This window comes from Blastomyces gilchristii (genome assembly GCF_000003855.2).
Source record: "Blastomyces gilchristii SLH14081 genomic scaffold supercont1.4, whole genome shotgun sequence".
Taxonomy (NCBI): domain Eukaryota; kingdom Fungi; phylum Ascomycota; class Eurotiomycetes; order Onygenales; family Ajellomycetaceae; genus Blastomyces; species Blastomyces gilchristii.
The window spans coordinates 3,937,192-3,951,024 of record NW_003101679.1 but is presented as its reverse complement, the minus strand read 5'-3'; the positions used below and the strand labels follow the sequence as shown (position 1 = coordinate 3,951,024).

General features: G+C 45.5%; 6 protein-coding genes across 8 annotated transcripts; 3 read left to right on the top strand and 3 right to left on the bottom strand.

The window, feature by feature from the left end:
* Positions 1–311: 311 nt before the first annotated feature.
* Positions 312–1,599, bottom strand: BDBG_16732 (uncharacterized protein). The gene is made up of 2 exons (XM_031724618.1): positions 833–1,599; positions 312–767 (listed from the first exon to the last, which is right to left on the bottom strand). Exon 1 carries the CDS (start codon positions 1,485–1,487, stop codon positions 1,083–1,085), a length of 405 nt encoding a protein of 134 aa, XP_031577463.1. The 5' UTR covers positions 1,488–1,599; the 3' UTR covers positions 312–767; positions 833–1,082.
* Positions 1,600–2,042: 443 nt separating this feature from the next.
* BDBG_16731 (uncharacterized protein) lies at positions 2,043–2,603 on the top strand (the record flags this gene model as incomplete). Its single annotated transcript, XM_031724617.1, has 2 exons — positions 2,043–2,321; positions 2,421–2,603. 2 exons carry the CDS (start codon positions 2,043–2,045, stop codon positions 2,601–2,603), a joined length of 462 nt encoding a protein of 153 aa, XP_031577462.1.
* BDBG_03005 lies at positions 2,489–6,285 on the bottom strand. Of its 3 annotated transcripts, none has more exons than XM_031721051.1 (2): positions 6,004–6,285; positions 2,489–5,902 (listed from the first exon to the last, which is right to left on the bottom strand). In XM_031721051.1, exon 2 carries the CDS (start codon positions 4,362–4,364, stop codon positions 3,423–3,425), a length of 942 nt encoding a protein of 313 aa, XP_031577459.1. In that variant the 5' UTR covers positions 4,365–5,902; positions 6,004–6,285; the 3' UTR covers positions 2,489–3,422. The 3 variants fall into 3 exon arrangements, with proteins under 3 accessions (XP_031577459.1, XP_031577460.1, XP_031577461.1); XM_031721052.1 differs by having other exon boundaries at positions 2,489–5,801; positions 5,886–6,027; XM_031721053.1 differs by lacking the exon at positions 6,004–6,285 and having other exon boundaries at positions 2,701–3,148; positions 3,235–5,604.
* Positions 6,286–6,700: 415 nt separating this feature from the next.
* Positions 6,701–9,553, top strand: BDBG_03004 (uncharacterized protein; the record flags this gene model as incomplete). The annotated part of the gene is made up of 5 exons (XM_031721050.1): positions 6,701–7,023; positions 7,150–7,189; positions 7,556–7,691; positions 8,011–8,288; positions 8,551–9,553. The coding sequence occupies 5 exons, from the start codon at positions 6,701–6,703 to the stop codon at positions 8,737–8,739; spliced, it is 966 nt and encodes a 321-aa protein (XP_031577458.1). The 3' UTR covers positions 8,740–9,553.
* An 873-nt stretch (positions 9,554–10,426) lies between these two features.
* Positions 10,427–10,889, bottom strand: BDBG_03003 (histone H4; the record flags this gene model as incomplete). Its single annotated transcript, XM_002626780.2, has 3 exons — positions 10,427–10,452; positions 10,530–10,805; positions 10,880–10,889. The coding sequence occupies 3 exons, from the start codon at positions 10,887–10,889 to the stop codon at positions 10,427–10,429; spliced, it is 312 nt and encodes a 103-aa protein (XP_002626826.1).
* An 812-nt stretch (positions 10,890–11,701) lies between these two features.
* On the top strand, positions 11,702–12,527 carry BDBG_03002 (histone H3). Its single transcript, XM_002626779.2, has 3 exons — positions 11,702–11,832; positions 12,017–12,124; positions 12,195–12,527. The coding sequence occupies exons 1-3, from the start codon at positions 11,808–11,810 to the stop codon at positions 12,473–12,475; spliced, it is 414 nt and encodes a 137-aa protein (XP_002626825.1). The 5' UTR covers positions 11,702–11,807; the 3' UTR covers positions 12,476–12,527.
* The last annotated feature ends 1,306 nt before the right edge of the window (positions 12,528–13,833 follow it).

The window sequence follows — 13,833 nt, the reverse complement described above, 5'->3', positions numbered from 1 at the left end:
CTGTCTTCTATAAAAAAACACACAAGTTCACCGGAACTCTGCACACCTTTCCTGCGACTGCTAATACCTTCTAAATATTGCGGCTGTCGCTGATGGGCGAAGGTTCTTCCAATGTTGTTTCTAGCGCCTTCCGACAAGAAACATGGTTCTCGACCGATCCCAGTCCCAAGGTTGCCTTGCTGGGACCTGCCCCTGCCGACTGGCTTCTAGACTTGCATGTCTCGGCAAACAAAAAAAAAATAAAATAAAAATAAAATAAAATAAAATTTATGCAGGAATATGCCGATCATTAAATGAAGTTACATTGCCGACCGATTTCATCCTCTTTTTCTACACGCCTAGACTAATATCAACGTTTAAATGTTAATTGGGGTATAATATGCATGTGAAATTCAGCGGAGAGTGACAAATTTTTCCTGTGTACTATACTATACTATGTAGTATATTATGCCTATGTCGTAGAGCCATGAACCAGGGCCGGTAGATGATGAACCAGGGAAGTGGAAAGTATGATAATAATAGCATGTGTATCATCCATCCCGTGCAATGCTATGTAGCAGCCACCAAAACTTCTTCCTGTAAGAGATGTTTGTAAAACTGGAGAATAACATTTTCAGTTCGCAGGGGGAAGCCATGGTCTCACGTCCCGCGGGCGATTGAAGGGTTTAATTTTTATTTATACATCGGTGCTGTAGTAGTATGAAGCCGTGGGTTTTTTTAACCTCTATGGGAACACTTACTTACCATGTGCTCTGGGATGAACATTTCTGACTCCGTATGAAGCAGCACTTGTGAGCATCAGGCTTTGTTGACATGGACATAGATCACTCACTCTGCTGGCTTTTAGATTGACGTGACTCTTTAAACTTGTTTGTAAGGAAGCTCTATCCATCTCTGTAACTCATTCCTCGAATAACTGCTCAAAGTTAATGTCTCACTATGAGCCACCCAACGGGCGGACATTTCGTGTAGGTCACCCCCAAGGAGGGACTATTTAATGATACGAAAGTGGTTATCCTCGAATTCACTTTTCGTAGAAATGTGCTTGAAAGTCCGCTGTTAAGACGAAAGCCGCCGCAGCTTTATCCGCTCGTAGTATGAAGGGGGAGGGGGTTCGGCTCAGATGTTCTAGATATGTCGCTTGCAACAAAATGATAATAGCAGTATTTAGCTAAATAGTACGACAAACGATGTATCCCAGGCACCCGTGAGTCGATCACTCCTCCTATATCCATACAAAGATAGCAGCGGAAGGCACGGAAAGGTTTCCAGACCCGCGCGGTCAAGCAGGTGGAATTCCGCCAAGTCATGCCAGCTTGGCATTGTGGTGGGTTGCCTGTTCGCTTCCTCTGAGTCCTCCCACTACAATAATGTCTTTCTTTCACTGTGTAGTTGCCGCTTCTCAAGCTGGGGATTTCAACGGCCCCGTACCAGGAATAATGAAGGCGGATATACTCAGCCTCCGTGCTCTTGTGACCCTTACTCATATCATAGTTCACGGGAAAGCCGTCTGTCCGTCTGTTAACCCCGACGCACGAATTATCGCCTCAGGGGGGCCAAGGTGGGAATAATATCGATATCGATATCATTATGAAAAATCCATCGCGCTTCTAAATGCCTATATCCGTCCCTCCCAAAAACAGCTCCTAACGGAGTTTAGCAGTTTGAATAAATAAACCCTTTGCTGAAAACATAGCGCGGTCCCGCGGAGTCCAGCGGAGTCCAGCGTTGTCCCGCGATTTCGGAGTTATTAAATCGATACACTCCATCGCACCTTTATATCCGGGTGGGATTTACACCGGTCCATCCCGCATACTCCATTTCCCGCAACCGTGATACAATCCTATCTATGACAATAAACCGGCCGGACTCCGGATGGCCGCCCACAAACGTGTTGTCCGTACCTCCGCACTCACAGCGGCAGCAGCCGTGGAAGCATGAAGCACGGACTGAGAAATACATTTTTAAACCCGTTTGTGCGGGCTATGGGACCAGTGTCAGCCTCGACCCCCTGTTTACTGACTGCTCTACGAATTACTGACATGCTTGATATGTCCGGAATGATATTGGCCTTGCCGATGACTTACTTCCGTGTCGATATTTCTCTGAATCCCGCTCCCTTTCTAATCATCGTTCGTTCCGAACGAACGGGGATCAAAAGGAGGGAATACAAGAACACCGTGCCGGAGCAAACAACGCAATGTCTAAAAGTTCGGAGTGGATATCTTGTCTCAAAGATGAAGGCACGGCTCGGTTTTGCTCCGGGGTTCACGAAAATGTTTCCGCGTTATGATGGGCCACGCTTCGGGCTTCGAGAAACGGTTTTTTTTTTTTTTTTTTTTTTTTTTTTTGACTCCCTATCCCCGTCGGTCTAATAGACTATCCAGCTTTCATTCCATTCAATCTTGTTGTTAATTCAGGCAGCTACTGCCTCAACCTTAGGGCCAGATAAATGTCTGAAAATTTACAAACACAAGAAAGATACCCCCTACGGTGTCCGGAATTTCGGGTTACGGACTCCAGATCTAAAATGCCCGCCTCTGCAGAAGGATGCCGGCTCCGTGGACACTCAATGCATCTATTTCGCTTATTGTCCGGCGTGACGGAAACTACCATGGCTAGAATTCATTCCGACATTTTTGAAGTTTAAACTCCTACGGTCTTTCGGATGCCGAATTTCTTTCGACAAAGAGAGAGGATTTCTTGGGATATCACGGCTTCTCCAAATGTCTCGGTGCGATGGGCAGCGGTTCGTTTATATTGCATCGGCCACGCCAGGACAGAAGCCATGTCTACGGGCCATAGAGGAATCGCCTCTGAAGCTACTCGCAAGATGTAATAACCCTCCTCCATCATGAATTCGTACATCGCCTCTAGATCGCGTTATATTCGTCGAGGATAGCATCACGGCGTATAATTCACGATCATATACAGCCTCTTCAAATGATAGAAGTGCTAAGGTATGTATATCAGAGACGCAATTTAATTAAGTTGACGTCGAGTCTTCGACAGTGAAACACGTATGGAAAAGATCCCCGACAGTATATGTTTCCTATCTTGGAAAGACAACCTGGAGAATCGCCTCGTGCCCCTAACTTAGAAAAAACAGGTGGAAGACAAGGAAGTAAACTGATAAAGAAATGAAAAACTGAGAATGGAACGACCGGTTAACTCCAGCACGACAGATATACAGAGATGATGAATGATTCTGAAAAGGAAATAAAGAAGACATACAAAGCAAAATGCTTGAGATGGTTCGCCTGGATTCACCGCCCTGCTGTAGTTGATCTTCCTCGTCACAGAATCGAAAGAGCAAAGAATGGCCTCTTTCAAAAACACCACTACCATCACCAACCCCAAACACCGGAGGTCATCAAAAGTGAAAAGGATCAATTGATCGAATCCAACGGCCGGAGCTCAATTTATTTGTCCTTGCTGACCAACCCCTCCAACAACGCAAACAGGGCCTGAATTCGCTCCGGCTTTTTCTTAACATGAGCCACAGCACTGGCATCCGAGAGCTGAGGTACTACTACTGACTTCTGGTTCTCGGCCACGCTCCGCTCCTTGCGTGACGAGGATACGATAGATGCCATAACTCCAAACAGAGTTCGGGATTTCGTGGCCTTGGCGGGACGTCTTGGGACGCTATCGATTTGATTCATCTGTTCGGGAAGCACGGGCTCCGATGAACCTGGGGTTTGTGTGGGAATAATTGCAGCTGCTGAGGCGGGTTGTCTGGGATCTGAATGGAATGAGCTTGCACTGTCAGGGTCTGTGAATACCGAGGAATATGCTTGGTGTTGGGCACCCTCGGGAAGGGTTTGACATTTCGCTTTGAGAGATAGTGGGGTGGATGTGGTGGAGCTGGCGGGAGTGCTTATTGGGAAGTTAGCATAGTATCTCGGCCTCTTGATGGGTTGGTTGGGCGGTCGGACGGCGGGGAAAGAAGTGTCGAGACGAGGTAAGGCCAGGCGTTGGGGCCTTCGCTCACTTTGGTCGTTGGATTTGTTTCGATGGTTGCAAGGTTGCTGATGCTGGCGTTGGTATGGGTACGATTGGTATTGGAACTGCAGCTCCTGTTGGTGTTGCTGCTGCCGTTGCTGCTCGATTTGGAACCTTTGGTAGTAGTAAAGTTGATTCCCCAGATGATATTCCTCTTGATGTTGCTGATGGTGGTTATGAAGCGAATAGATAGGGGCCCCTTCTTGCAGCTGCGGTTGTTGCTGAAGCTGATTGCTCCAGTCAGGCGATGACTGCGTCAGAATCATTTTGGCGTGAACATCTGGTGGCAGACATGATTGCTCTTGGATGATGTCATGCGATCGAAATGTAAAGTCGTCGTCACCGTACAATGCTGCCATGAATACCCTTTTTCTTCGTCGCTTTTCCCTATTCCTTGTTGTTAATTAAAGGTTCTAAATTATTCTGAGCAGATTATGCAAAGGGCAGCAAGTACGCGCTGGGTGAAGCTTCCCCGATTGTATTATGGAAGACCAGACCGGGATGAGCTAGGGTAGGCTGAGGTGAGGTAACGGTATGAAGGATCTACTACTGTTTCTCTGCAGCAGGTAATCTTCTCTGTAATTTGGGGGGGTTGCTGAGCGTTGCGGGGTGATCAGTTGTGAAATTGAAATGCGAAGGTATTCTCCGGAATATGGCTCGATGCAAGTTTCTCCTCAATATTTATGTCTTCCCAAACCTGGAACTCTTACATCTCCTCCTCCCATACCCAGCTCTTGTCGGCCGAATTTCTCAAATCAGGGAATGAATTCGACTTATTCCGCCCAGTTGGTTTTCCAAGAGTTTTCCCCGCGCTCTCCGGATGAGTATGCGTAGAGTTTTTATACTATTCTCTCGCCCGTCTAACCGTCTTATTTCGCGCTTCCGATCTGCTATTGTCCAATAACAGGGATCTTCCAGCCAATGGAAAACCCCCAAAAAAGGGTTATATACCGATTTCAGTCGGATCATGGTCAATCGGAGTTGGAAGGGAGCTTGGTCCAATAGAGGACAAAGGAGAGGGGAAACAAAGCCCGAAAAAAAAAAAGAAAAAGAAAAAGAAAAAGAAAGCATTCGACCCTTCCGTAAATATGTGGAAGGACAACTTGAAAGGAAGTACAGTTATTTACTCCGTACGTAGGAAACAAATAACCTCTGGCTTGCGGCGTTCTCCTTTCGTCACCTCGCCGCAGGGCGGGGATTAGGGCCTATATTAGGCACGACCCTCTCAACACCATCACAAAAACCCATACAAGCCATGGAGAGTACGCTGCGTCGTAGTGCAACACTCGACAACCCCTGCTTGAAGATTGGGTGAGAAGTGAGCACTGCGCAGTTCGATTTCCCAAACAATAATAAATTCCCCTGGACGACGTGCGGGACAGACCATTCTTCGCTGACATGAACTGGGAAAGGTTTTCCACTTTTAGAGAACCTGGCTTGTGTTCACCCTGGGAGCCAGCATTTTTGCTTAGTTCCTCTCAGCAGAAATAAACATCCCATGAATCTCAAAATGGAGGAAGAGCGGGAGCAGTTTGGTGGGGATTATTTAGTTAGCTGGAGAGCGAGTGAGTGGCATTCAGCTCGCTTTGGTCCAAACTTGGGGTTGCTACCAGGTAAAGTATCGAGAGCAGCACCTCTAAAAAAATGAAAAGGTGGGATTTCTTTTTTATTCGACAACACTGTTGGTTACTTTTTTCAGTTTCTCTTACTATGCGTGGTTCCCGGATGTTCACCGTAATATCTGTTGGCCATTACTTAAATAACTACCTCCTTTGAGAACCCAAAATAGCAGCAACCTTGGAAGCAAGCAAATGTCAGAGAGTCACCAAGATTCGCCGCGAAAATGAGTGAGAACGGCCAAAATGAATGGACCTAATTACCCTGAAATGGTTCAGATCTGAGGGCATCCTTGCAGGGTCAGAAATATCGTCGGGGAAATCGAAATTGTTCTATTTCTTTCTTCATCGAGCCTTCTAAGCAAAGTGGGTTGGAAAGTACCTTAGTTACCCAGATAAATAAATAACAGCCGCCATTGTTGTGCCTGAACCACGCGACGTGGACTCATGGAGTATAAAAAAAGTAGCGCCCTCCAACTGTTGTATGCAAAGAATTAACGACGTTACAGGCCAACGGAAACAATCCTGCTACCCCAAAGATGGCCTTATTTGAATAGGTTAACCTTCTCAAAATTTGTCTCAACCTACTACGCGATGCGTTTGGCTTCTTCCCAAGTGGGACCGCGTTTAAATACCCCCTACATTCTACTGATGTTTCTCGAAAAACGGTACTCGAAGCTAATTAATCATAAATGCACTCCAAGCTCAATCATACCACGAAAATGAGAACTCTCCGATGATGTTCAGCGCTTGCTAACACGTTTTACAAAGTGTCATAGCCCATGATCGCCAGAAGCCCCCTCATTGTCCGTGCGCGGTGTGGAGAGAGTCCGAGAGAGACGGGCGCGGGAAAAGAACAAGAGCTTCAAATGCTGATTTGCCAAACCAAAGGCATCGACCCCCCCCCCACCACAAAGCCCGTATTCGTCTCTTCCAGGCAGATGCGCGAAACAGTATATTATTTCTCCCTCTCTCCAAAGATGATCTCTTTTGCTTTGGGGAATTGCCAATTGTCAACCCCCGTCTACTCCATCGACACTCAATACAATTAATTAATTATACACAATCAATCCTTGACCATGGGCGGAACAGCTTGCTATTGCACCCTCTGCAGCGGGACCGCTGAAACATGTAGCATAGGTTCAGCTACATCAGAAGCTCTCGAGTGGCGGCACAGGAGAGTTGCGAGAAAGCGCAAGCTGTTCATGGAAACCGGACGGTATCCATCCAGATACGGGACTCCTGATGGCTGGGATGCAGAGGAATTAAGGGGTGAATACAATGTGAATGAAGGCGGGTGGACTAAGCATGAGGAGAACTATGCTTATGACCCGGAGCTCGTTAGTGAAGAGAGTCTGCAGTGGTTATGGACTGTACACTGTGTGGGATGCATTGATAGAAAGTATTTTATGTCACTGAAGAAATCCATGTAGAACGACCCCTTTCTTTTTCAATAGCTCTTTTGAGTAGGTGGGACAGTAGCGGTTTGGTTAACCTCTCTGTATCTGGATGTATTGTTGTGATTTAGGGGGTTCATTTCTGGCCCAGGGAAGGCCTTGGATTATCTGGTAAGTCACGTTCACCCAGCTGTTTTTGATTCAGTATCAAAATGGATTGATTTTGCTGAGAAAGTCGGTTGGTAGCTGGAAATACAAGTTGAAATTGGCGATGGTAACTACATTTTGTCTTTTTAAATCATTCATCTAGTAACTTATCAGCTCCAGGAGTAACAGAGAAAATGATACTAGATCCCGACCAGCCGCCCGATAGAACTACTTACTCAACCTGTATTCAGAATTTCCATTCATTCTGACCTTGTAATAATAAAATACTTACCATGGGCCTTCAAAGATATCTTGGAAGCCCAGATCCCATGTTCCCATTCCACTGGGAATGTTTTTGCCGCCTAGCATGGGCACTCAATTATGAGACAGAATCCAACAAACCTTGATAGGACAGTACTATACGAAGTGATGAAGGAATTCTCTCAGGTCTATGCCTTCTTGGAGTTGGATTATGGACAACTTGAGGGCCCGGAAACAGGACTGGTACTCTGTGCCTGGGGAAGATGTAGGTAGAGAATACACAAATAACACCATTTCAATCCGCAGGTTTCTGTATTTATGTGGCCAGGTGGACGACACTTCGTTCCAGTATATCATAACAAAACCCCCTCATCGATGCGACAGATTTGCTCCGTGAATTAATCACGCATGATACTTTCAAACACACTCCCCTCAATCATGATATTCAGAAGCATGTCGTTAAGGATCCATTCGACAAAATTCCGTTTGAGATTCTATACAACATCCCGTCTTGGCTTTCTGGAAGCTCAATCTGTGCCCTTTCAAAGGCATCATGGGCAGTCACCAGTGCCACGTGTTATAAGGCTCCTGGAAGCAGCTCCTTGCCCGGGAAATGGAGTGGCTTTGGGAAATGAACGATATTCTTGATGACGACGGCGGGGAAGACAGCGATGGCGAGGCAGATAACGATGACAACGAGGATAGCGGTGGCAAGGGAAGTGGAATTCCCGACGACCTGAGTCTGAAACGACTCTATCTCTACCTATACGAAAAGACGACCCCAACCTACGCCATGGACGCCGAATTCATGAGTCTTGGAAATCGACGATGCATTTGGCGACCGTGCCAGCAGCTTGCTGAGGTATATTTAAAAAAAACTGAAGCAAAAATCCGCTGACGGCGTTGGAGGAGCGAAGGATGATTCATTAAAATGACCCCATTTCACAGTATTTTCAGGGACGAGTTGTTTACTTCAATCTTTTAGTAGGAGCCGGGGTTGGTATCGGGTTTTCGTTTCGTCGCTTGCCATGCACCAGAAACCAATCGGATTTAACCTTACCGTATAATCAACGATTTATTCTGTAGTTGACTGAGTATTTCCATCTTATCTTCGAGTATTATAGTTACAAAATGCAGTGTCAGAGAATCTCAAGCGGGGAAAGAGAAACGCGCCCCCCCCTGGAGTTTGCCAAGCCTCAGTCGCGCCACCGCTTCACTCCAAAGGCCGAAGTCAGATTCAACCAACATTAAAACGCTTCGCACTGGTCTATCACCAGACTCTCACAGCAGAAACAGACATGGCAGCAGCCTAAAACACATAAACTCTTTTCCTCCAGTGCAATGAGCCAGCCTTACCTGCTATTTAGGCACCCACGAGAGTCGGAAACTCGCCATCCCAACCGCCGCTGTGGTCGATTTCGTTGTTGCCGTCTGGACACTTACTGCGACCCTCGGCCTCCCTATCCCTCCCAACGAAAATACAACCCAGTGGAGTAAAACCAATGACTCATATATTTGAACCTCCCAACGGATGGACATTCCCCATGCTGACAAAATATCAATACAGGCGGGTGGCGTGGACACTTGGATATATGTATGATTGACACACCGGGGCGTGTATTTTGGATTGGAGGTATATATCAGTGCTCTGACAAGGTGAAATGGCACCTACGACACTCCACAGAGGTTGGTCCTCTCTTTCGAGCCGTAGGAGTAGGCTCGGGCTCGGGCTCGGGCTCGGGCTCGGGCTCGGGCTCCCTTACGTGTAGAACCTTAAGACGTGACGATGGCTCATCTATAGATATCTGGTCCGGTCATATATCATAACAACAATGAGCGGTATAGCTGTTTTGTCATCCTTGGCCCTTGCATCAGCTTGCTCCCTGTTGGTTATTGATTACGCGTAGTATGTAGTAGAAAATTAGGAAATAAGAGTACAGTTTGCAGATGCGTTTCGTCTGGGATAATGCTGCTGGTTGGAGATGGATGGAGCTGGATTAGCAGAGATAATTGTTCTAAGGAAGATAAATGAAAGTGAATTAAGAAATTCTACGTGTCTAATTACTGAGCTTCATCTGGTATTCTAGGTTGTCAAAATATTGGCTCCGAAACGTCTCTGGAGAATCTATATATCCCTCAAGGGCGAAGTTATATATATATTCCAGCGGCAACATAAAAAAATACCCAACTACAACCACCACAACATGAGAAAAACTACTTCTTACTATTAAAAACATGAAACACAAGATCGAAATACAAACCAAAAAGAATAAAACAATATTTCCAACGGAATTTAACAGTCTACGCCTACTTCCCGTAGATAAAACATAAAGATCACGTGACATATATATCTAGTCCTGCGTTGATTTCTAGAGATTTTGTCGTAAACATGATAGCAAACATCAAAAGCTCAGTACGCCTGTGTTTTGCAATAATGAGATACAGTACGTATAGAAAGTAAGTAATGATAAGTAATGCGATGTGCGCGCCCATTGTGTCACGGACAAATGGAACTGCAACAAGATCCCATAACCAGTAAACGGAAACGGCGGAAACCAATGGATCATACACGGGTATACGGGTACAGGTCGAGCATAGGCATCATAACAATACGCGTCCGATGCTTACATAAACCATAAGACTAGATATCGAATTTGCTATGGAAGTTGAGAGGATTAAAACAAGAAAGGCAGATCAGACTGCAATTTCATTCGATAAATTCTTGATCTCAAGAATTGCCACCAGGATAGCGTTAATGGATGGCTGAAAACAGCGAATATAAAATGTGAACAAAACACTTTGGTTTGTATGATACAAGCAAGACTCCACGGCCACCAGCCCACCCAGGGGAAAAAAGACATGAAAAAATAATTAAGACAAACGAAACCCAGCGAATAAACCCATGAATAGCCGCAACAAAGAAATGTAACACCACGAAGCCAATATCGTAGAAGGGAAAACCGGATCGTTAAAAGAGGTATATGAATATTTTGTGCAAGTTTAACCACCGAAACCGTAGAGAGTACCTGCGAAAAGGGAAAAGATGTTAGAGACGCGTCGAAACGATATATAACTAAATGATGCTAAAGGGTAGTAAACTCACGTCCTTGTCTCTTAAGAGCATAGACAACGTCTAGCGACGTGACTGTCTTTCTCTTGGCGTGCTCAGTGTATGTGACGGCATCGCGGATGACACCTTCGAGGAAGGTCTTGAGGACACCACGGGTTTCTTCGTAGATCATGGCGGAGATACGCTTGACACCGCCACGGCGGGCAAGACGACGGATAGCGGGCTTGGTGATACCCTGGATGTTGTCTCGTAGAATCTTGCGATGGCGCTTGGCACCGCCCTTTCCAAGACCTTTGCCTCCTTTGCCGCCTGTTGTTGAGAGTGATTGTTAGCGAGTCACCTTGATGAGACGCGTCTTTGGGATGCCAGATATATTAACTTACGTCCAGTCATATTGATAGAGTTGTAGAGGTTTGTTTTTGGTTAAAAAAGGTAGTGGGTAGTTTGAAGATGGTGTGGTATCGCAGGAATAGACGCGTGGAGAGAAGCTTGTTGATGTGAGAGTGTGGGGGGAAGAGAAGAGAGAAGAAGCAGAAGAGAAGTCGGAGAGCTGCTGTATTTGAATGCGGCGAGGGTTGGCGGCTGGTGGGGAGGCCGATGTCTGTGATCACGACGCTAGGGGCTGATTCAGCCAATCACAGCTCGCGATGACTCAGCCAACCCGTGATCCGTGAATGCCCAGTGATTCGGTGACAATTCCGCCACCGCAGCTGATCTTGCGGGCAACACTCTTCACAACGTTGATCTGGACTGAGAAATGAGTGATTTCGAATCGACTCACTGCTCAAATTTGGACGTAAACACTTGAATTACAATTTGAAAAGGTTGGCGGTGGGATCAGAAACAGACAGCAGCTGGATGTAGAATACTGATCCTGCACGCTGATTGGCTGATACGCACTTATTCTCGCTTAGCGCAGGCTGAACCTTGACCCGGCCGCCAAGAAAATCAGATCAGTCTTTGTCTCTTTTTGCCCGCAGAAAACAGCCGCCCAAATCAGCCCTTACCAAGTGCTGCTTTCCAGCACCTTTTTCTGATCAAAAACCAAACCGCGCTAGTACGGCAGATTCCCCGTCCCCCCATCAAAAACTGCGCAGGCAATTAACTCGCCCAGCGCAAACTCAAAAAGATCACCCACTTGGCCCTCTCGCTACTACAAATACCTTCCCCCCACCCATTCTTCTCCCTCTTCCTTACAACCTCCCAACCTGCTCCTTACATCGTCGTCATCAACCACCATCCACCACTTTCATCAACAACCACATATTTCATCAAAATATCCATCTCTAAATAACTCTCACGACATTCAAGATGGCCAGAACCAAGCAAACTGCCCGTAAGTCATTACCCTCGCCTTCACCACCTTCACCTTACTGTCACCTCATCATCGTGGCTGTTGGTTGGTCGCTCGGTCGCGTCGTGCCACCACTACACCACGCTTCCATTACCACGTCCCATCCACAACCACATCACACCCCATTCATCTGCCATCCAACAAGCACTAACCTGATATCCTACAGGTAAATCTACCGGAGGCAAGGTCCCGCGCAAGCAGCTCGCCTCCAAGGCAGCTCGCAAAGCCGCCCCATCCACTGGTGGTGTCAAGAAGCCCCATCGCTATAAGCCTGGTAAGTAACATATCCAATCTAAACGCGTCTCATCTTACGATGACAACAACCATCTAACGCGTCAAATCAGGTACCGTCGCTCTCCGTGAGATTCGTCGTTACCAGAAGTCTACTGAGCTCCTCATCCGCAAGCTCCCATTCCAGCGCCTTGTCCGTGAAATCGCCCAAGACTTCAAGTCGGATCTGCGCTTCCAGTCCTCCGCCATTGGTGCCCTTCAAGAGTCCGTCGAGGCTTACCTCGTCTCCCTCTTCGAAGATACCAACCTGTGCGCCATCCACGCCAAGCGTGTTACCATCCAGTCGAAAGACATCCAACTCGCCCGTCGTCTGCGTGGTGAACGGTCGTCTTGAATAGTTTTTGTCTTTCTGTTTTTTTTTTTTGTTTCATGACGAATGGGTTTTTGTGTGTTTCTTGCACCAAGGTGTTTTGACAGCTGTCATCTCTTATGACTAGTGAGGCGATGGCTTGCTTCTCTTTTTTTCTCCATCTGGGTTTTCTAGTTTGCCGGTTTCAATTTTTATTTATTAGCACATTAAACGTGTGAGATCGTTGCGATCACAGTGGCAATGGCGGTTGGGAATTCGGTCAAAGGCGCACTTCGTTACTAATTCTGTTTTTTTCCTTCTAAATGTTGTACATTATGTGCGCATCGTTCTTCCGAGACAAATAAAATCAACACGGATTCGTTTGTCGTTCAACACTTTTTTTTTAAAAAAAAAATCTCTCCCTTCTCTTCGTAGTATCCCTATCTGTCATGATCGGTGTGTACTGTAGATCCTACCATTCCACGCGTTATTATCGATGATTCCGTTCATCGTTTATGCACGGTCGCATTGTTAGTAGGCGTCAACCATGCCTTGTGCCCAGGTGCTCATTAAATTCCCGGCACACTTTTACAATAATAAATAGCAGTGGCACAGTAGTTCTTAGATCTCCCCCTTCATATTTTACGCTGCGTAAGTCGCCACACACATTTTGTCAGGTCACGTGATCTGGCTTACTAATCCTTTCACCATATAACTTCCCACAAAGCTAGCAACCTTTCAATCACACAAGCTTTACACCTTTCACAGGTTATGAGATCTGTTTTGTGCAAAATCACTGCCAATTCAGAATTTCTTATCAATATACTTATTATTTGAACTACTGCTTCATTCAATACACTCTTCAGAAGTTAAAATCATCTTATTCTATCAGTATTAATGTGTTTGAGATCTTGATGATTAATAATACTACTGCTTGCTTAAAAAAGAGACTTGCAGAAAACATATCATATTTGCAAAAAAGAAAGAAAAAGAGAATAATATTGACAAGAATTCAATAAATGAATATTGAGAATTTAATAAATGAATATCAAGATAGTGAATTTAATATAATCTTACTCATATACATGTTCATAATCTCATATTCTTTTCACTAAATCAGTTGCAGTTAATGATGATAATAATTCTTCATACTTATACTCTGTCAGTGAACATTCTTCTGAAGTCTTTGAAAGCTTCATTGAAGAACATCTCACAACACTCTCTTGATTTGAAGCTGATTTAAATACAGCTTCTGACACAGTCAGATCAGCCTCTTAATCTACTTAATAGCTTAATACTGATTCTCTTAATAAGAATAATGAACACTCAGATATCTACTATTCAGATAAGATAATATCAGATTAACAGATAAAGCATCTTAAGATAATACTTGAGATGAATAA

Coding starts and splice junctions, on each gene's coding strand:
- BDBG_16732 (XM_031724618.1), bottom strand. CDS start 1,487: ATGAGTAAGGGTCACAAGAGCACGGAGGCTGAGTATATCCGCCTTCAT.
- BDBG_03005 (XM_031721051.1), bottom strand. CDS start 4,364: ATGGCAGCATTGTACGGTGACGACGACTTTACATTTCGATCGCATGAC.
- BDBG_03002 (XM_002626779.2), top strand. CDS start 11,808: ATGGCCAGAACCAAGCAAACTGCCC. Junction 11,833..12,016: donor CAGAACCAAGCAAACTGCCC/GTAAGTCATTAC, acceptor GATATCCTACAG/GTAAATCTACCGGAGGCAAG. Junction 12,125..12,194: donor GCCCCATCGCTATAAGCCTG/GTAAGTAACATA, acceptor GCGTCAAATCAG/GTACCGTCGCTCTCCGTGAG.